General features: G+C 41.0%; 1 protein-coding gene across 3 annotated transcripts in view; it reads right to left on the minus strand.

Moving 5' to 3' along the window:
• The window catches only part of Usp3 (ubiquitin specific peptidase 3), an 87,166-nt gene that overhangs the window by 2,419 nt on the left and 61,468 nt on the right, over positions 1-23,279 (minus strand). For all 3 annotated transcript variants that reach the window (XM_031346076.1, XM_031346077.1, XM_031346078.1), the window contains 6 exons: positions 17,372-17,512; positions 14,030-14,136; positions 13,855-13,935; positions 2,241-2,359; positions 1,882-1,995; positions 1,708-1,775 (listed from right to left, as the gene is read on the minus strand). In XM_031346076.1, the coding sequence (XP_031201936.1) occupies positions 1,708-1,775; positions 1,882-1,995; positions 2,241-2,359; positions 13,855-13,935; positions 14,030-14,136; positions 17,372-17,512 (630 nt within the window). The remainder of the gene's footprint in view (positions 1-1,707; positions 1,776-1,881; positions 1,996-2,240; positions 2,360-13,854; positions 13,936-14,029; positions 14,137-17,371; positions 17,513-23,279) is intronic.

Genomic DNA, 23,279 nt, shown 5'->3' on the forward strand with positions numbered 1-23,279 from the left:
CAGAAGTAAAATAATAAATACAAAAAGGACTGGGTATTGCACGCCTTTAATCCCAGCACTTGGGAGACAGATGAATCTCTGTGAGTCTGAGGGCAGCCTACACAGTAAGTTCTAGGGCTACATAGTGAGAGCCTGTCTCAAATGATAATGAGAAAAAGCTACAGAAGTCACAAAAGGATCTTTACAGCTGAGCAGTGTTAAAGGTCATCAATTTTAATAAGCACAGTAATTAGAGAATAAATGCTAGAGATCTCTAGTTTGAGATGCTTAGTTGAGCTCTTATGTTTACCTTCCTCTAAACCCACAGACAAGGAATATATTGACACTGGGAAACAAATAATACACCAATTGACCACAAAAATGAATTTCTAGAACAAAGAAGATGGCACTGAGCTAGTTCAGAAGCTAGAGAGCTGTAGGCAGCCTTGGAAGCCTCTGGACACAAGCAAAACCAATGCCAGAGAATCTGTCTGCCCTCAAGACAGCTGCCCTGTGACTTGGTCATGAAGGGCTTTGTCTATCAGCACTGCCTGGTGAGATGAGAGCAGGTGGTCTAGAGACCTCTACAGCTACTACAAAGATCCTTAGCATCATCTTGTTCTCCCATTTACTGGGAAAGGAAATGGCATTAGAGATAGGAGGTGGGGGTTGGGGGGTGGACTATAAGAGGCAGTCACTGTGGAATCCATGCAGAGAGGACCCGAAACTGTCCAGTACCAGCAGTGTCAGGAAGACACTGCAACACCCCATCCATAAAACAAGAGTAGGATATCAGGGGGAAAAAGGGATAATTATTGCCAAATACAAACTTGCCAGAGGATCAGAGGCAAGGATCAAACAGACTGGAAGACGACTCAGCAAATTCTGTATCTTTAGCAGGGATTTCAGGAATAAAAGGTGAGGCAGAATGTCCCTGTTAACTATTAATGTAGAATACGTCTGATTTTCCTATTTATTTATTTATTTATTTATTTATTTATTTATTTTTGAGACAGGGTTTCTCTGTATAGCCCTGGCTATCCTGGAACTCACTCTGTAGACCAGGCTGGCCTCAAACTCAGAAATCTGTCTGCCTTCCAAGTGCTGGGATTAAAGGTGTGTGCCACCACTGCCCAGCTCTGATTTTTCTTATGCCCATGAAAATCCTACAAACTTAGAAGCAACAGGATGCTTATAAAAGAGTAGGGCTCAGCCTCCTTCCAGATCACAGTTTTGACAAGCTGATGGAGCCATATATGCAGTGGGGGAAAGAACTGTGATATGGGTGGTGGCTTGCCCAAGTACACTGGTCCAAGTTTGAAAGTAAAATAACTATTTTTTATCAGACCAGCAATGAAAAAGGTACACCCAAAGTACACCCCAAACTTTCAGGATGAAAAAGAAAAATTGGATGTTATTTGGCAAAACTAAAAATCTTTAAAAGTAGATAACATGGTATGTTATTTCAAATATTACCTCTTCAATTGGAACTGGCATAAGGAACGGATTATAGTGGTGCAGAGTAAAAGATGGAGTGCTCGTGATTCTCCTTCCATATGCTCCTCATGCTTCACAGTATCCTTACAGGAATGTTCCACACAGAGGAACATTCTGCACCCCTATTATGACCCAGAATCCATTTTTAAGGAGTACTGGGACAATCTGCGAGTAACTAGAAATTGCATGCTATCTTGTGTGGCTACCAACTCCAATAAGCTGACAACTCACCCAGAGCCATGGTGTACAACCACAGCAGCGAGGTCATAGAGGCAACTATCTGGGCCACTGTTTTCCGGCTTCAGAAAAAAAAAAGAGACAGTGCCCCAAGGGCTCAGTTAGGCGCAGTTGTCAAGGGCAGCCCAGAGCCTACTCTGTGAAGACTTCCTCCCCCTGCCGCCTTACCTCTAGTAGGTAGCACTTCATGTCCAGGCCTCTCAGTGGGAATTGAACATATGTATCGACTTTGTTTCTTAAATACGCTGTCCAGTGAAACCTTTTCAGGTGCAAGCACAGTGCCTGGTGACAGAACAGAGGAGACTGAGACCCGACTCCAGGGTGACTCACCTGTCAGTGCTTGCCCAGCACTGCAGGCTCAGTGTATTAGGTGCCCCAGTTTCTCTTCCAACACCGACCCTGCTCTCTTCCTGTGTACCTTACAAATCATCAGAGGTTTCAGCTTTGACTGCAAACCTTACAGACCAATCCAGCACTGCTCACGTAGTTTACCTGAAAATAGACCCTAACTGAAACGTGTCACTGACCTTGGGGAGTTTTTGAATCCAAAACTTTTTTGTAGACTTTTGTTTCTTTTTGCACTTGTGGCACATATACAACTCCGTCTCATCAAGTTCCTCTAGGTCAGTGAAGCTTCGAAGACAGTCTGTGAGAAGATTGGGGTTTGACAGCATTATAATGAGGTGCACCGTGGGGAAAAGACTACTTTGAGGTAAAATGACCCAGGTTTCAAGCGTGTTTTTCAGCTTTGTAACTTTAAAAAAGTCAACCATCCTCAGAGCAAGCTGAAGATCAGAAATGTTTGCTGGGGAGAAACAAACACCTAGCTTTTACACTTCTCACGTAAATGAAATGAAGATGGATTCTTGATTAAATCAACATCTCAATAGTTATCTACTCTCAATGTGTGACCCAAACACATAAAAAAAAAGTCATTTAAATTTTAAAATAAAAGTCAATTTTAAAATGAACACAGAGTGTAGATAAGTAATCTAAATCCTTTGTCCAGACTGTTTATTTCAAGCCCCCTAGATAAGGCAGAGCTACTATATTTCTTTTAAAGATTTTGATTGATTAACCTGAGGTTTGGTAAAGTGGCCAGCCACCTAACTCTGTAGATAAGGCTCTGTTCATACATGGTCTGGCTGCCATTATACTGCAAGAGAAGACGAAAGGCCTCTGTGCTCACTGGGGCCTGTACAGGAAGTATTTCTGAATTCCTGCTATGGTTAGTAACTTAGAATCTGTCTATGAAAGATAAGTATCCTATGTGGAAAAATACAAATGTCTGTGTACCCAACTCTCAAAACAAGAAACTGCCTCTCATACTTGAGCAGCCTGAGTCTGCATCATGTGGAGTGAGAACCTGCAGATGTGTGAGAGCCAGGTCCAGGTTAGTCACTTCCTCAGATTCTTCCTGATTGTGGCCCCTGGCTGCTGTGTTAATGTCTTTGCTTATTTTTATAAACTCTGGATTCCTAAAGCAGTGGATTTGCTTGGTAAGTTGGGTAGCAAGCAGAACCTGGCTGGGTAAGGAAAAGCAGTATCACTGTTCTCAGGAGTTTCAGGTTAGTCAGCCTTGGCCTCCCTGCTCTAGTGCCAGAACGGCAATGTCTAGCAGAGCTTAGGTGCAGCCTGATACTTAATGGGCCACTATGGATCATAAGGTCCATGCACTAGTCACTACTTTTGCTCTAGGATACCAATACCTTCAAGCCACATATAGGCTCTGTTAGCATTCTGTACAAACTCCACCCTACAGATACCTGGCAGCAGCCAGGTATGCTCCTCCCCATGGTTACCTGGCAATGGCCTGGCCCTATAAAAGGGGCTGCTTGCCCCCTCCTCTCTCTCTTACTCCTGCTTCTCTCCCTTGTCTCTTCCTCCCTTGCTCCCTCTCTCTCCCCATACCTTTCCCCCCTCTCTCCACATGGTCATGGCCATCCCCTACTTCTCTCTCTCTCTTTTTTTTATGTAAGTATACTGTAGCTGTCTTCAGATGCACCAGAAGAGGGCATCAGACCCCATTACAGATGGTTGTGAGCCACCATGTGGTTGCTGGGATTTGAACTCAGGACCTTCCAAAGAGCAGTCAGTGCTCTTCCCCACTGAGCCATCTCACCAGCCCCCTACTTCTCAACTCTCTCCTTCTCTCTGCCTTTCTCTGCCTCTGCTACCCTCTTAACTCCCTTCCCTATGCCCTAAATAAACTCTATTCTATACTATACTGGCATGTGTCTGGTCCCTCAGGGGGGAAGGGATGCCTAGGCATGGGCCTGCCAAGGCACCCCCTTCCCCCACACCTCTCCAGAACATTTTCTTATAGCTTTCTCCTTTTATGATCACAACAGGCTCCCTCTCAGCTCAACCTTCACTTCCTCCTTTAAACCTTTCTCAGCTTTCCCTTCTTTCCTCAGCTTGATCCTAATGGATCCTATTTATTCCAGTGGTCCTCAAGACATACTATTTCAGCCTTACCCTTCCTGGAGCAAGCCTCTGCTACTAAGCCCAAATTTATAAGTAATATATAGGATGCTGTATCCTCAGGGTCTCTCAAGTTCTACTCTCTGTAACTATAGAGATCATGGGCTACAATGCAGACTGGCTGGTACTATGACACCCTTTTAGATGGTCACTATGGTGCTCTCAAGTTCTGAAACTAACCATGGGTGTTTTCACCAACCACTGTATGCTGCATTATGTAAAAAGCTGATTGTGGCAGAGTTTAGAGGATGTGGGAAAAGGGCCATGGAATGAGGAAAAAATACAGTTTCCATATTCAGAATTACTGTTTAACACTCAGACTAGGAGTAAAGAACTTAGCATGATAAAAAGTCACAGATGAAAAACCTGAGGGTGAAATCCCATTCCAGTGAAAACAAGACAAGGACCTCAATGCTTGCTACATCTGTTCAACATGGCTGGAAAGTTTCAGTCAGAGCAATGAGGCAAGAAATAGAAATAAAAGACAATCTAAAGTGGAGAGGAAAAATTAAAATCTGTAAATAGGGTGATTTTATATGTAGAAAATCCACGAGTCTAATACAGAAGAAGTTACATGGTCAGAAAGACAACATTAGCGGGACGTCACTTTTTTCCAAAACTTGAGAGTCCAACAGTTCCTATAGAGATTCCAGCAAGGGGTCTGTGAAAAGCTGCACTGACAGCTCACAGCATCCAGTGCATCAGTGAGAGGAAAGCTGACTCCACCCAACTGCCCTATAAAATTAGTCAAAATGGTGAGGAAATAGCCAAAGACCAGAAATAGCCCTTATAGGTAGTTCCCACTTGACAAAGAGCAAAGGAAGGAAAGCTCTGGGGAAGCAGTAGATAGCCATGCGCTAAACCACCATCTAGATGGCACTGCACCTCTCAGAACAACTCAGATGGGTCAAAGATGTCATTATAAAACATGGACTCTTCAAAGAGGGCACAGAAACAGTTTAGATGGCTCTTTATATGGCAGTGGCTGCAATACCAAAGACAGGGCCCAGGAAAGCACTTACAAAATAGATGGTATGCAAAAGATATTGTTAGAACTGAAAAGACAAGGGCTGGAGAGATGGCTCAGCGGGTAAGAGCACTGACTGCTCTTCCAGAGGCCCTGAGTTCAATTCCCAGCAACCACATGGTGGCTCACAACCATTTGTAATGGGATCCAGTGTCCTCTTCTAGTGTATCTAAAGACAGCCATAGTGTTCACATATACATAAAATAAATAATTCTAAAAAAAAAAAAAAGAACTGAAAAGACAAGATACCAAGTCACTTACAAACACAAGTGCACTTCCATACACTAACAATGCACTAGTCATAAAGGACATAAGACGATTCTATTTGTAGTAGCATAAACACATAGGAACATGTTAAAGCAGCAAGAGACTTGTAGATGAAAAATGTATTAATTGAAAACAAACATGAAAATGCTCCCCTGGGTGTGGGCTACCCCAGCATGGGAAGCATGTTATTTAGAGGGTGACTAATGAGTTAGTAGACAGCACAGCCAGTCTCTTTTGGTAATGGAAATTGTTGCTTTCAGGAAGTTGATGTCTTAGACCATGGTTCTCAACATTCCTAATGCTGTGACCCTTTAATATGGTTCCTCATGTTGTAGTGATCCCCAACCATAACATTATTTTCTTCACTACCTCAGAATTGTTAATTTGCTAATGTTGAGAATTTTAATGTAAATATGTTTCCCAATGGTCTTAGGTGACTCCTAAAGGCCCGAAGGAGTCTCAGCCCACAGGTTGGGAACTGCTGTAGAGGTAGGTACTGAGCTCTCAAGAGTGGATATCAAGATTTCAGAGAAACTCATTTGCAACTTTTGAAACTGAAACATATAATGCACAGAATACTAGCTGGTCTCCCATCTACCATGGCTAGTACACCTCATCAGCTATGTGGGCAGTATAAGGCTCTAGCACACTTCACATAAGCAATGGCAAAGCAGGTCTATATACCAGCACACCAGCACCCTGCCATAATCCTGTTCTCTTAGGAAAACCAAGTGTAAGTGTTCCTCAGTGCTGCTTGCCCTCTTCTCTACACTGTCTCCCAGTGCCTCCTTACCCTTCCTGCCCTCTTGAGATACTTACAGTGACTGCCCAGAATTTTCCCTCAACTAAATTACAAGCAAGATCAAAATTAGGAAAACCCATAATGCATTAGAAGGTATGAACGGTAGGTACAGTGGTAACCATGAGTGGTAGATGCTAGACTTCATTTTAAACTGCTCTAAGAACTCTATTCAGTGTCTCTCACTCATGTTCAGCTGGCTCAGGAGCTTCCCATCTGCCATGACATATGTGATCATCATATTACTATAGCTGCATCAGGTCAGAGCTGAGTAAAGGGACAATGGTAGGACATGGCTGGGTTTGGGGGATCTGCCCACTGCAGTAGCCTCCACTCTGGGATTTCCAAAAGCTTCCTTCCCTTTGTGTTCCAGGAATCCCAGTACTTTATCTCATGGCAAAACACAGAAAACAAGCCTAATGTGCCTATCCCATAATTCTAGCCTTTTATTTATCGGTTGTTTTGTTTTGCCTTCTTGAGACAGGGTCTCACTGTGTAGTCCATGCTGGGCTAGAATTCAGGAGGATTTTCCTGCCTCCACCTTTTAAAAGCAAGGTGTGCAACTGTATACTTATCACACCTAATCTGTAAACCATTTTCAAGTCACAGTGTTAAATAGCCAAATCTTTAACCATGGTGAAATCTAGCACTAGCCTGAAGGATGCTTGTGTTCTTTTGGGGGTTTGTTGTTTGGTCAGCTTTCCCCAAATTCTAGACTTACCAGGTTTCTTACAAAAACAAAAACAAAAAAGATGTGTGTGTGTGTGTGTGTGCACATGTGCGCATGCCTGTTTGTGTATGCACTCCTGTGTATGTACACAGAGGCAGGAGTACCACCTGAGATGTCATTCTCAGGCATGTCACCTACCTCCTTGGAGAAAGTTTACTCTTTGGCTTGGAGCTCACTATCCAGACTGACTGGCCAGCAAGTTCTAGACACCCTACTCTGTCTTCCTCCCCTGTGTAGAGGCCCTAAGCATGCCTAGCATTTTTATATGAGTTCTGATTTCTACCTCAGAAACAAGTACTTCATAGCCTGTGCTTTGCCAGCTAAACTACACTGCCAGCTAGAACATGCTTTTCTATACTAAGGAAGGCCTTTTTAAACATATTTTACACACACACACACACACACACACACTGCTTTAAAAAAAAAAAAAAAAAAAGGGAGACTGCCTACCCAGAGACAGCGTATCTTTAATGTTCACAGAATTGAGCATCGTCAGAGTGAGCCCAGAATGTTCTGGTGTGTCTTGTTCTGTAGAAGCCCATACTTGAAAGCAAACTGCATGGCTGACAAATAGTCTACTATCAGCACCCTCAGCTTGCCAAAGCTTCCTTGATCTCTGTTCATTTATTGTTGAGGGTGTGAGGAAGGATGTGCTGACAGTACATTATCAATGTTAGTACATTTCTAGGGAGAAATAACACCACTTTTTGAAACTCAAGATTCTCACATTTGAGGGCCTCTATTTCACAACTGGCAGTTTTCCACATGAAAAAACTGTTCAAGTAGCATCTCCATGGAAAGAAGTAAAACCAGTTTGTTTTAGTAATTAGGTCACCTTTGGAACTCTACAAAGAATAACTTAGTGAACCCATAGTTAGAAAGGATACATATCTTATTGCCTTTAAGATTATATAATTATAAATGTTTAAAAGTCAGAAAAAGGTTACAATTACAGTTCTTCCTGGATAACACTTTCATTGGAAAAGTTCTTAAGAATTGTAATGCACATGAATTGTGCCTAATGGTGCAGACTTTAAACCCAGCTGCTTAGAACACTAAGAGAGGAGGATTACAAGCTTAGGTCTTCTTGGGCTATGGAGTGATCTTACAGACAAAGTAGGTACTTAAAAAGACCCCATCCTCAAATAAAAGATACTAAAAGCTTTGCACACAGCTCAGTGGTGTGCCTGCCTAGCTATGTGCAAGCTCCTGGGTGAACCTGGGTTCAATATAGTTCCACCCATGAAAAATGAAGGCACACATTTTTTATCTTACCTAAATTTCATCACTAGCCACTTACACACACACACACACACACACATATTTACTCAAACAATTTTACAATATTTTGTGACTGTTCCTTTGGTGTACCTATTAATGTTATCTTTCTAATCACATAACAAAAATCTATTCAACCCTGACCTATTGGAGGTCACTGGGGGCTGCATCTATGTCAGTTTTGACTCCAGTCTCTGGCAGTAAGCAGTGCCAGAAAAACAGAAAAATACTGGCAGAATACCTACGAAGACAAATTAGGTAGACCTTTTCAAGAGCCACCTCACACCGTTAGAACTGTTACCTGACTGGGAATCACAGCCCTGGATGTGAAGGAACTGTTCTAGCAAGGTCTAGAGCCAGGGTGACTCCCAGGCCAAAGCCAGGGCTGTGCTCTAAGACAATGATGCTACCAGAAACTGTGTACACTGTCTGATTTGATTTGGTCTTGCTCCAGGTTTGAAATTTTTCTTTGTTGTGTAATATGCACATATTTTTGTATCAACTACTAGTACTGTTTTAGTCTTTTAGAACATTCCTACCCAACTTCTATCTCACCTCCACTTGATTTCTTTAGCTTCTGGTAAGCAATATCTGCCTACAGAGAAACTTTTGAACAAATGTAGGGAGTAATTTTGAAGAAAACTGTGCTGTTTTGATGCTGGGTCTTACCACACATGATATGGGTGAGGTTTTTATTACTTTCTTCCTCTAGATTATTTGTTTCTTTTATGTAGCCCACCCTCAAACTGAAAACCTTCCTGTTCTGGCTACAAGTGCTGGGATTATCAGGTATTCTTTACCATGCCCAGTGGTCTTGCATATTTTTAAGTTTATTATTAAATACTTGTAAGGTTTTGCTGCTACTACAATAGAGTCTTGCTGTGTCCAAAATGAATTGTTTTTTCCTCTATTTTTTTGTTTATTTTCTTTTATTCTATTTTGTGTACAGGTGTTTGTCTACATGTATGTTCATATACCATGTCTTTACAGTACCCCAAGAAGCCAAAAGAGAGCAAGCACTGAATGGCCTACTGTTGTGAGCTACGATGTGTGTTCCTAGGATTGAACCCAAGTCTTCTGAAAGAGCAGCCAGTGCTTTTCATTCTGTACCATCTCTCCAGACCCTTCCTCTATTTCCTATGTGACCCACTCACTAAGCCTCTCTGTGTTTAGAATTCATTAATCAAAGAACTGCTTGTATACCATGCTTTTCTTTTTTTACTGAAGAATGACTGGGGGTGGAGATATATAGCTTGGTGGCAGAGAGCTTGCCTAACATGCCTGAGGCCCTGGGTTCAATCCTCACTACTGAAGCTGAAGGGTGAGCTCAGGATGTAGCTCAGTGGTCAGGTGTACATCTAGCACGTGTAAGGCATTTGGTTCTGTATGTAAAATAGACACACAAGAGAGAGAGACTGATTAAATGTTTTAGGTATGTAATCAATCCATCTGCAAATGCTGACAGTTTGCCTTCCTCTTCTGTGGTTTACTCATTTTGCCTATTGGCCTCTTCCTCTAGAAGAGGGTGAAGTGACCACATTCAATAGCAGAGTTCCAGCTTGTTATGGTTTAAAGGTGAAATTCCCTGCAGTAAGACCATGTATTTGAACACTTGGTCTCCAAGAACTATGTACTGTTTGGACAGGCTGTGTAATCTTAAGAGGTGGAGCCTGGCTGAAGGAGGTGGGACATTAAGGAATAAGATTGCCAGTGATACCCAAGACTTAGATCTGCTGTGAAGGGGTTCTGTGCTTCCCAGTCCATAAGATGTTAAGTTATACCACAAGCTTCCACTGCCAAAGAGAGAACCCTGTTTCCATGCCCTTCCCATTATGGTAGACTGTGACCTTTTACACTGTGAGCCAAAATAAACCCTTTCTCCACTATGTTGCTATCTCTGTATTCTCCTATGTTAGGAAAGTAACACAGAGAAGTGGTATGGAAAAATGGAGTCTGTGTGTCGTAAATCTGACTTTATGATCTGTGGGCCTTAGAATTGGTTTGTAGAAAGAATATACAAAAGTTTGGAGCAACAAGGTAGAGATGCCCTAGAATTCTGTAGGCTGAAAATCCTTTCTGGCAGGACTGTAAAAAGATCAGAACTCCAACAGAAAAGCAGACAATAGAGTGAACTCCTGAGGGTTAAAGCAGTCTATTGGTAATTGGCATATAGGCTACCATCTGCAGTATCTGTCTGTGTTCTGCTACCCTGAGTGAAGCTGAGTTACATTATGGACTAATTTATTTGGTAAAGAAAATTTTAAAACCGTATAATGTACACAGATTGTATCATGATTATAGCTCACTGCTTTTTTTCCAGATTTACACAAATATAGGAAAAACATTAAGAACATGTGTAGATTTGAAGGGGGGTGTGAGCAGTTGAAAGTGGATGAAGTGGCTTGAACAAATCTATGTTGTTAAAAAGATTTGTACTGTTAAAAGATAAGTCTTACATTCTAGAGCCAATGAGACAGATGGCTCTAGTGGGTAAGGCATCAGCTGCCAAGTCAGATCTCTAGGACCTATGAGGTGGAAGGAGAGCAAACTCCTCCAAGCTGTCCTCTGATGTCTACATACACAACTATAATACAATGTAAATATGTTTATACTTTCTGTTGGAATAACAGAATTGGTAACCTGAGGGCAAGACTTCACCCAGTGAGGTCTCCAGGGCATAAACATACAATTTCATTTGAAAAGAGAAGGCTTGAATAGAGCACAGGATTCAAGCCTCTAGTAAATACTCAAAATCCTAGGACAATGTCCAGGTCCGGCTCTGCAGTAGACTTGAAGTATGTACAAGACTTACACTTCCATCTCTACATAAAAAAAAAAAAATTCAACATGCTCTAGTTGTATAAGATGCTCTAGTGTACAGAAATAATATTTGCTTTATATTTGGGTGGCTCCATGTGAGGTCTATGTAATTGTTAAATCTTTTGAATTGAGCTGTTTATTAATACATAATGGACTTGTGTCTTTTCTCCAACCTTTTACTTTGGGTCTAGGTGCATCTTTACCAGTGAAGTATATAACTTGTAGGCAGCAGGGTTAGAACTTTAAAAATTCTGCATTGCAAAGTAGACAAAAAGACATATTAGTCATAAAAAGGTTACAAAGCACCCCTCCACACACACTTCAACTGTGTCATTGTTTGTAGGAGGTTTGTTTTTATTTCTTTCATAGTGAATACATGACTTCAAATTTCGGGGTATTAAAACCATTAAAAATAAATAAGTAGTATAACTGACAGTAGCAGTTTAACCTCAGGCTAAGCGAAGCTCCATGGGTTCAGAATGGGCTTTCTAACTATACAATTTACTGAAATGGGTAGGATTGGAAACTGAGCAAGTGTCAGAGTGGCTTCCTTAAAACAGCTGTGTGATATCTTTGTGAGTTAATTTTTTAGACTACTTTGCATGTTTTCTCTGGGCTGGCTAACAAACTATTTACATTTAAGATTACTACTGGTAGGTAAAGTTTTCTTCATTTATCTGGTGGCTGTCTGTTTGTTTCATGTATTTTTTGTTTTATCTCTCTTTTTTTAATTTGGTAGTTTTCTGTCATGCAAATGTTTCACTTTTAGTGACTTCAGTACATTCATGTGTTTTTCTATTTTTAAAAAAATTTATTTTATTTTATTTATTTTATGTGTATGAGTACACTGAAGCTGTACAGATGGCCATGAGCTATCATGTGTATGGCTGCTGGGAATTGAACTCAGGACCTCTGCTAGCTCTGCTCACTCCTGCATAATTCACTGTAACTGTCTTTAGATGCACCAGAAGAGGGCGACAGATCTTATTATGGGTGGTTGTGAGCCACCATGGGTTGCTGGGATCCGAAATCAGGACCTTCGGAAGAGCTGTCAGTGCTCTTACCCACTGAGCCATCTTGCTAGCCCCCCATTCATGTGTTTTTCATGATAATAGCTACCACGCTGTTGTTTGAATACATAATTTAACACCATTTTGGCCTTTTAGCTTTCTGCTGTAAAAACTACTATAAATATAATGAGTATTCTCCAAGTTACTTTTCTCTTGCTGTCTTCAGAATTATTTTGTACTTCTGACATGTTCACTGTAACACACAGTTGCTGGTCTTTTCTGTTGAACTTGGATGTTCCAAGCTTCTAGTATGTGTGGGCATCCAGTTTCTCTGAAGATTTGGGAAGTTTCAGTGCCTTTCACCTTCCCTTTACTCTCTGGAGTAAGTCCTATTTATGGGGCTTTCACAAACACTTCCTCACTTCATACAGTTTCTTGTTCTATGTTCACCCATAGTGTATGCAGGTCAGACATGGCTAGTACCAGAGCATGTGGCTTTGTCTGCAGTTCTAGAACTCTAGGACATGGATGACTATTGTTCTGATCTCAAGACCAATTCTGGGTAACACTAGAAACTAACACTGTAGATGAGAATGTCTGTAGTTCCTATGTGCTAAATCCCACTGATGCCAGGCATGAGGCCATCTTAGCTGTGTTTCTGGACATGTAGCTCTAAGTTCCTCAGTTTTCCAAGGGGTCAGCAGTAATACACTGGTGTTTTTGCACAAGCAGTTATGAGTGGGATTCAGAAGAGCTGCCTTGTACTCTAAGGTAATTCTATGCCCTAAGGGGGGATGTGGCCTATCAGTAAGCAGCTTGGGCTCTAGGGTGGCACAGTGATTTGCTCTTGAAGCAGATCCTCCCACAAAGAATCTCGGGCTAGAGACTATGGGGTCCTGTGGTTGGGCCCAGTGTCTGCTGCAGACAGAATTGCTGGCATTTTATTGCTTACTCTTTCCCTTGGTGTGGAGGAGCCACTGGTTAGAACTGGTTAGAACTGGTTAGAGGAAGTCCTGCAATTTGCTTTGTCCTAGTTCCTGGTGCCTTTCAGACTCCCCATGCTGATTTCTAAAGTTCCCCTAGCCTCTCAAACATCACTTCTCAAGACACTTTTTTGCACTGAGAGTGAGGACACATGTCTTGAATCCCAGCACTTGAGAAGCCAAGGCAAGTGTTGAGTTGAAGGTGTAGCCTGGTCTACACAGACGGTTCCAAGGCATCCAGGGCTGCAGTTTCCTTATGAGCCTAATGGCATACAAGACACTTCCATACAGCCATCTGGAATCTTTCCCCACACATTTCCAATTGGGTCTTTTTTCTTGATTACCTAATACTCATTAAGGAAAAAATAAATTCAAAATCTCCCACAGTACATGAGGATTTTAGGGGTCTTGCCATTAAAAGACAGCCTTAGGACCTACCCGGACATTACATCACTTGGTTTCTGAAACTATTGTTGTAACTGATGAAACTCCAGTAAGAATTCTTTCCTCTGTTTGAAGATATGTGTGGGATAAACTAAATCCTGTTTCATTTGGCTAGGGAAAAAAGCCAATATTAAAAATATAGGAAAAAAAGGATAAATCTAAGTATTTTACTCTTCATTGAGATACATTCTGAAATAGGATCTTGGAAGTAAGAACAGCACAGTTGTGAACCACACACACATAAAACACTGAACAGACTGTGAGCTCTAACAGAAACACTCAACATTAAATGCACTTACCTCGTAAGGAACAAACTGGCCCATTTTCCTGATTCTTAGAACGCTTGCTTCTGAACTGACTTGGAATATCTAAGGAGAGATCTTAAAAAGAGATAACCAGAGTTGTTAAAGGCATGTGACTTCACTACAGGTTTACCGAAGAACATAGCAGCATACCCTGGTCAGTATGTCTTACCTAGAAATGGATCAAACTTCCTCGACTCTGTGCCACATATGAGGCAGTTGACCTCGTTCTGGAGAATTCCTCCAAATATTGCTGTGACAACAGTTGATGCTCCATTTCTAAAGACAACACCACATGGAAAAACAGCTTGATAAAATGCTCTTTTGATCCTTGAAGCATTAACACTGGGCAAACAGATCTCATGCATGACTGTATATGGGGCCAGATGACAGCTTCATCATCCCTAACACACCCCTCAAAAAAGAAGCAACTGCCTTACATTTTAATCTTTCACTTGCTGAGGGTACAGAATGTTCCAAACTATTTGATCCTCAACCTAAAGAAGTAAAGACATTTAATACAGATTGAGTAAGAAGTGCTGTGTATTTGTAAACAGTTCCTTATGGAACAAAGACAAACTTAACCACATAGTGCTCCATTAACAGTCATGTCTCTGCTCCAGCTCCATTAACAGAACATGGAAAGCAAAAGGAACAACACCTGACTCCAAAACTTGCTAGAGAAAAAATCCTTATGCCAAACAGCAGTTCAAGTGTTCACCATTATTTTATCAGTAATAAGTAAGGCAACTGAGGGCTGGAGACATGGCTCGGAGATTAAGAGCACCAATTGCTCTTCCAGAGGTACTAAGTTCAATTCCCAGGAACCACATGGTGGCTCACAACACCTGTGATGGGATCTGATGCCTTCTTCTAAAGACAGCTACAGTGTACTTATATACATTAAATAAATAAATAAATCTAAAGAGAGGGGGAAGAAAGAAAGGAAAGAGAAAAAAGAAAAAAGTTAAGCAACATCTCTTCTTGCTGGTATCTTATCCACAGGCTCAGGAACAAGAAAGGGAACCTGGAATAGTGAGTGTCCTGGATATGAGCTCCATTCTGAGCATCCCTGTTTGCAAAGTGAGCATTCACAGCTGCATATATTCTGCTATTCCTGCTTTTCAGACTCAGATGCTGGACCAAGAGTTAGGACTCAGGTCATGCAGCTGTTCTTCACACTAAGCCCTTTATTTAACCAAGACACTACGAATGAGTAGTGAGGTAGTCGGTGTCTGCTCTCATTCATAGTGCTATGATGATCAAGTGTCAGGCCACATACTTTTTTAATTCCAGCACTCAGGAGTCTGTGGCAGGCAGATCTCCAAAAGTTCAAGACTAGCCTGATTTACATAGCAAGTGCAGTGAATACACACTGTGACCCTGTCAATAATAATAATAATAATAATAATAATAATAATAATAATAATAATAATGTGTTAAAACAAATATTTGTATGTGAACCTTGTAAGATTATAAGTAATTACTTGAACCAGAAAATAAACCCTATTTTGCCCGCAGCAACTAGTTTCTCTTAGACTGAACAGTACTTTCTGCACCACATTAAGTTAAAACTACTTTCATGATGCAGATAAAAACTTATCCAAGCAACTTCTCCACTGCACACATAAGAAATGGATTTTAAAAGGATGAAGGGACATTAGGAACTACAAGACATAATAACCATTTCAGGTTTTCCATTTATATTGTGTCATAACCAAAGAACACTTGAAATATACTGAACATGAAGGACAACAACTGACCCTTTCATGCCAATGCACACTTGCCATTAGCTGAAATGAAAACTTCTTCATTAAAGTAGTACATTAAAACTCATTCCCCATAATCACTTCCTTGAAAAAATCAAGTTTCAGCCATCTGATGGGTATAGCATTAAGATTCATAAATAATTTCCAAAGTGGTTGCTCTTCGATTGTATTACATTTCTATCTCATCACCACCAATACCTCCCTGTAAGAAATGCTTTTAACAAGTATCACTAGATCATGAAATACCTCTGTACTGGCTCATTTTGTGTGTCAACTTGACACAAGCTGGAGTTATCACAGAGAAAGGAGCCCCCATAGAGGAAATGTCTCCATGAGATCCAGCTGTAAGGCATTTTCTCAATTAGTGATCAAGGGTGGGAGGGCCCATTGTGGGTCATGCCATCCCTGGGCTGGTAGTCTTGGGTTCTATAAGAAAGCAACCTGTGCAAGCCAGGGGAAGCAAGTCAGTAAGAAACATCCCTCCATGGCCTCTGCATCAGCTCCTGCTTCCTTACCTGCTTGAGTTCCAGTCCTGACTTCCTTTGGTGATGAACACCAGTGTGGAAATGTAAGCTGAATAAACACTTTCCTCCCATGAAATGAAGGAAATAAAAGGAAAGCTTTATTTTAGTATTGGATGATATTTTTTCCCTAGCTGTCCTGGAACTCATTCTGTAGACCAGGCTGGCCTTGAGCTCAGAGATCTGCCTGCCTCTGCCTCTCAAGTGTTGGGATTAAAGGCATGAAACACCACTGTCCAACTAAAATTACTAGTCTTTAAATACAGTAATACTGAAATTGGTTCTAAAAGAATATTCTATGAAGATTATATAGTGCAAATTCCATTGGAATGCCCATGGCATGATAAGATAATGACACTCTCTCATTTCATAGAGACTATCTTTAATAGAAGCCAGTTTAGGTTTTTTTTGTTTTGTTTTGTTTTGTTTTTTATTTGAAACAGGGTTTCTCTGTGTAGCCCTGGCTGTCCTGGAACTCACTCTGTAGACCAGGCTGGCCTCCAACTCAGAAATCCACCTGCCTCTGCCTCCCAAGTGCTGGAATTAAAGGCATGTGCCACCACCACCCGGCCCAGTTTAGTATTTTTTATATATAAGTATGCCAAGATAAAAAAAATATGCCATGATAATATATAAACATAAATTTTTACTCAACACTAGTTTTAAACTGATGCTAGAAGGACAAACAGCTTGGTTGGATCTTAAGTCTTCCCTTTCTACACAGCACTCTGACTGGAACTTTAAGTTCCTGGAGGAACCTGGCAACTCATACCACTGCAGGATTTGAGGTTAAGTACCAACTACCAGAAAGTATTAGTCAACCCAACTTATTCCTTTCTTTCTTTGAGGAATGTGTTTTATAAATCCCTCTCCTAGTTAAAGAATCCTGCATAGACAATACTAGCAACAGAAAAAGGCTGAGCATGGTGCCAACATGCAGGAGGCAGGCTTACACTGTGAGTTCTAGGATAGCCAAGGTAGACAGTAAAGCCCTGTCATTTAAAAAAAAAAAAAAAAAGTAAATGAATAGAATCCAGACTGAGATAATAATTTCTTTCTCAGCAAAACAAATACTCTTATATCAGTGTATGTTTCAGGCTGTTAATATAAAGGAAAACAAGACAAAAGGTTTGTTCATAGTAAGGGACAAGAAAAAAAATTACACATAGCAATACCAGCAGACATTTCTAAGGGTTGTAAAAGTAAAAGTAAGCTAAGTCGTACATGCAGCATTTGTTAGACAATGTAGAATTCTCCTGTAGAATTGCTGAGCGGGAAACACCATTGAAGCCACCCTGAAGTTCCAAGTGTAGATGATCCAAAAGGTAGCGCATGAATTCATGGGCATCCTGCTGCTGATAACCCCTAGAAGTAAACAAAAACAGTGTGTGAGGATGTTCTGCCTGTCCATTAAACATCATGAAGGGCTGCAGCCCCATGATCACAAGCTTGCCTCCAGTAGCCTACACCCTCTGCCTCACAACCTATTTCTCTAATTTCAAAGACCGTGGAATATTAGAACTAATTGGGTTTGTTGTGACTTTCACTGATCTCTTTACTTTAGAGATAAATTGAGGAACAAATAGGGGTGGTAGCATGTGATTTACCCAAAATCCTAGAAGAGTCATAGAGACAGCATACAAATTTGCACCTTTTAAATGGACCCTGAAATTTCCCACTCTCCCATAGGTCCTCCCTAGAAAAGACCTAAATCATTACATTTTAAAGCTAAATCTAACTTGAAAACTATGTCTAAGCCTACACTAAAAGATCTAAGAAATTTAGAGCACTTATGTTTAAAACCTCATTCTTCCATCTAAGAATTAAAGTTAATCTGGGCTGAGTAGGGAGACAGCTCGGTTGATAAAATGCTTGCTTTGCAAGCATGCAGACCTGACAGCAGTCCCCCAGAACCCATGTAAAACAGCTGGACACAGCACCACACAACACATGTCTGTCATCCCTGCACTGCTGAAGAAAAAAAACACAAAAAACATAAGGACCCCATAGGGTTCAAAGGCCTGGTCAACCAGCCTAGCTGAACTGGTGAGCTCCTAGTTCAATGAGAGATCCCATCTCAAACAGAAGAAGGAAGGAAGGAAGGGAGGGAGGGAGGAAGGAAGTTAATTATTTAAATTAGTTAAAATTTTAAAAAATTAGCTATTTTTTTAAAAAAATTAATTAAGAAACAGCCAGCCAGGTGGTGGTGGTGGTGCACAATCCCAACACTTGGGAGGCAGATCTCTTGAGTTCAAGACCAGCCCAGTCTATAGAGTGACTTCCAAAATAGTCATGACTACACAGAGAAACCTTGTCTCAAAATTCACGAATAAAAAAAGAAAAGCAGGAGGAGGAGAAACACCAGATGTCAACTCTTGATCTTTGTAAATGTGGATGCATTCGACACACACACATGCACATACACACACACACACACACACACACACACACACACACACACACACAGAGAGAGAGTTAAAAATGTCTAATATTCTGTACTTCCATCTTGGGCCAGACTTAAGCTCTTTTAAAAATGCATTGACTCATACACAATTATGTACCATCCTAAACTTGAATTTAATGATATATTTGTATAATACTTCTTACATTATATTTAGGAGAAGAAACTAAAGGAATTTTAATCTAGCAACATGGCTCTTCTATGAAGAGATCAAATTCAAAGACCTTCTAGTTCTGTATGATCTGATTGGAATGACACAACTTTAATCCCTCTGGCTGGAATATAGACATGCTCTTAGTACACACCTTTAATCCCAAACAATGAAAGTAAAGTTGGTTTGTAGAAGGAAGCAGCCATGTTTGAAAGTGATGCTGAATTGAGGGGCCAAGTGACAAATCAGAGAAAGATTTGACAGAACGAATCAGAAAAGATACGCTCAATTCTTAAAAGAACTGCAAAGGCAAGAACAACACAGGAAAGAGAGTCAACTTATGAGAGTAGTGTACAGAGGGGGTGGGGAGAATGAGTGTGCGCAAGTGTTTTACTAGGACAGTTTTACAGAGACAGGTTGAGGTGAAGACAGACAAGCCAGAGAATGAGAAGGAACAAGAAGATTAGAACAGATTGCCAGAGTTAGTTTGAGGCCAAGCAGAACAATTCAGTCAGAAGTCAAGAGAAGCCAGTCTGAATCAGTTATTTTAGAGAGGAGTTTGGGCCAGAACAGCTGAGTTGAACCAACCACCCACAGTTCAGAAAGAGCTAGAAAAAGTAAGTTTATTCAGCAGTAAGCCTCAAGGCAAATTACATCTGGCAAATAGAAGTTACATTTATAAGAAACTTCAGGAAATTCCTAAACTAATCCAGATCAATGACTAGTGAACAACAATTAAGAGATCCAAATAAAAGAAAGAGTATTAAATTATTCTAAAACTATACTAGAAAAGTATCCTATATACATTTTACAGTTAAGGTTCTCCTTAATTAGTAAATGGTTCTGATGACTTTTAAGAATCACTCATTCAAACAAGGTTCAACAAACAAGATTTCTTTCAGTAATAATTTCTCTTAATATATATTTTTACCATTTTCTAGAGATTACAAATTATGAAGTCTCTCTAATTAATGGACTTAAAAAGCAGAAGTCACAACAATGACTCAAATGGCCAAGAAGCACTCACAGAAATGTTCAAAGTCCTTAGTCATGAGAGAAATTCAAAGCAAAACAACTCAGAGATTCTACTTTATACCAATCAGAATGGCTAAGATCAAAAACTCAGGTGACAGCACATACTGACAAAGACATGGAGAAAGAGGAACACTCCTCCATTGTTGGTGGGACTGCAAACTGGTACAACCACTCTAGAAATCAATCCAGAGGATCCTCAGAAAATTGGAAATAGATCTATCTGAAGACCCAGCTCTACCACTCTTGGGTATAGACCCAAAAGATGCCCCACCATACCACAGGGACTATGTTCACAGTGTTCATATTGTTTGTAATAGCCAGAAGCTAGAAACAACCCAGATGCCCCTCAAACAAAGAATGGACACAGAAAATGTGGTTCATTTACACAATGGAATACTATTCAGCTATTCAGAATGAAAGCATCATGAATTTTACAGGCAAATGGATGGAACTAGAAAATATCCTGAGTGAGGTAACCCAGACTCAAAAGGACATGCATGGTATATACTCGCTAATAAGTGGATATTAGCCAAAAAGTACAGAACACCTAGGATATAAGCCACCGATCCTAAGAAGTTCAACAAGCAGAAAGGCCCAAGTGAGATGCTTCAATCCCACTTAGAAACAGGAAGAAAATAATCACAGGAAGCAGAGGGAAGGAGGGACCTGGGTGGGAGAGAGGAGGGGAGGTGAAAGGGGAAGAGGATCAGGTATGGGGTTAGTGGGGAGAAGAGAAGACCACAGGGCCAGCAAAATGAATAGAAACATGCAGCCCCCCCAGGGGTGTGGAAGTGGGGAAACCCTCTAGAAAGTATCAGAGACCTGAAAGGTGAGAGACTTTCAGGACTCAATGAGAGTGACCTTAGATGAAATGTCCAACAGTGGAGAGATGGAACTCAAAGAATCAACCTCCAATTTGTAGACAGGGTCTCAAGTGGAAGGATGGGATTGCCAACCCACAGTCAAAATTTCTGACATGTGGTAAGTGCAGTCAAAACTTCCTGTGTTCCACCTCCCCAAGGAGGAGCCTGAGCCCTGTGAAGGATTGAACACAGGACCCCATTCAACCCTACACCTAGGAAGTGGGGAGTCCTGGTGAGGGCAGGGGGGCAAGAGGTTGGGGGCAGCATCCTCTCAGAGACAGGAGGGAGGAGGAATGGAATGAGAAACTGTGGAAGAAGGGACCAGGAAGGTGGGCAATGGCTGGATTGTAAATAAATAAAATCATCATAATAAAAACAATAAATATGTTAGTTGAAAAAAAGCAGAAGTTACTTTATTTACTATAGGTTGTCTTAAATACAAAATATAAAATTAGCAACTATCAATATATGTTCAAATACTTCTAAAGTTAGTAAGAATATAACTGTCAAAGTGCAGCTGGGAAGTGATGGCACATGCCTCTGATCCCAGCACTTGGAAGGCAGGCAAATCTCTCTGAATTCAAAAGTGCTTGGTATACACAGTGATTTATAGGACAGCCAGGGCTACACAGAGAAACCCTGTCTTGAAAAACAGCAACAAAAAAACCAAAACCAACCAAACAAGAACCTGTCAAAATACATAGTCCTAAATATCTCAACACTTGGAAGGCAGAGGCAGAAAGATCTCTCTACATAGTGAGTTCTAAGTCAGCCATGGTCACATAGTGATATCCTGTCTTAAACCAAAAAAGAAAGGGGAGGGAATATATAGGTATATAAATTGATTCATCTTATTTGACTTTCTAATTTTAGAATTATAACAGCACATCAATAAAATAAAATGTGTTCCTAATAATTTCATTTTTTTAAAGATTCATTTTGGCTGGGTGTGGTGATGCGCATCTTTAATCTAATTTCTAGAGAGACAAGAAGACAAAACGTTGAGTTCAAGGCCAGCCTGGTCTACATTTCAAGTTCTAGGACAGCCAGGGCTACACAAGAAAGACCCATCTCAAAGTAAAACTAAGTAAAAAGACTTTATATTGTATATATGAATATTCGTGTGCATATCTGTATGTCATATAAATGTCTGATGCCTACTGGAGAGCATTAGTTGACAGATCTCCCTGGAACTGAACTTACCAACTGTGTAAGCTACCATGTGGGTGCAGAGAATCTAACCCAGCTCCTCTGCAAGAACAAGAAGCCACCTCAAACAATGAGCCATCTCTCCAGCAACCTATAACTATATCCATTTTAAAGACTTTCAGATAAGTCAATGAGTCTCTTATTATTATTTAGTATTTTGTATTTTCAGCTGTTTCCCAGTTATACAATCCAGGCTTCAGAATGCTCTATAGCTACCTAGGTTTCTCTTGCTTTTAGTTTTTTGTTTTGTTTTATAGAAATAAATTTTTATTGGATATTTTATTTATTTACATTTCAAATATTATCCACTTTCCTAGTTCCTGTCCCCAGCCCCCGGAAACCTCCTATACCATCCTCCCTCTCCCTGCTTCTATGAGGGTGCTCCCCCACCAACCCACCCAACTCTTGCCTCCCCGTCCTGACATTCCCTACACTGGGGCATCGAGCCTTCACAGGACCATGGTCCTCTCCTCCCATTGATGTCCAACAAGGCCATCCTCTGCTACATATGTGGCTGGAGCCATGGGTCCCTCCATGTGTACTCTTTGGTCGGTGGTTTAGTCCCTGGGAGCTCTGGGAGATCTGGTTGGTTGATATTGTTGTTCTTCCTATGGGGCTGCAAACCCCTTCAGCTCCTTCAGTCCTTTCTCCAACTCTTCCATTGGGGACCCTGTGCTCAATCCAATGGTTGGCTGCAAGCATCAGCCTCTGTATTTGTCAGGCTCTGGCAGAACCTCTCAGGAGACAGCCATATCAGGCTCCTGTCAGCAAGCACTTCTTGGCATCCACTAGTGTCTGGATTTGGTGACTGTATATGGGATAGATCCCCAGGCAGGGCAGTCTCTGGATGCCTTTCCTTCAGTCTCTGCTCCACACTTTGTCTCCACCTTTCCTCCTGTGAGTATTTTGTTCCCCCTTCTAAGAAGCTCCAAAGCATCCACATTTTGATCTTCCTTCTTCTTGAGCTTTATGTAATCTGTGAATTGTATCTTGAGTATTCTGAGTTTTGGGGCTAATATCCACTTAAGCTTTTGGGCTAATATCCACTTATCAGTGAGTGGTACCATGCATGTTCTTTTGTGACTGCGCTACCTCACTCAGGATAATATTCCTGTTAATTCTAGTTCCATCCATTTACCTAAGAATTTCACACACACACACACACACACACACACACACACACACACACACACACACATATTTGGGTATATGCCCAAGAGTGGTAAAGCTGGTAATATGTCCAATTTTCTGAGGAACCACCAGACTGATTTCCATAGTGGTTGTACCAGCTTGCAATCCCACCAACAATGGAGGAGTGCTCCTCTTTGTCCACATCCTTGCCAGCATGTGCTATCACCTGAGTTTTTGATCTTAGCCATTCTGATTGGTATAAAGTGGAATCTCTGAGTTGTT

The sequence above is a fragment of the Mastomys coucha genome, unplaced genomic scaffold (genome assembly GCF_008632895.1).
Source record: "Mastomys coucha isolate ucsf_1 unplaced genomic scaffold, UCSF_Mcou_1 pScaffold23, whole genome shotgun sequence".
In the NCBI taxonomy this organism is placed as follows: Eukaryota; Metazoa; Chordata; class Mammalia; order Rodentia; family Muridae; genus Mastomys; species Mastomys coucha.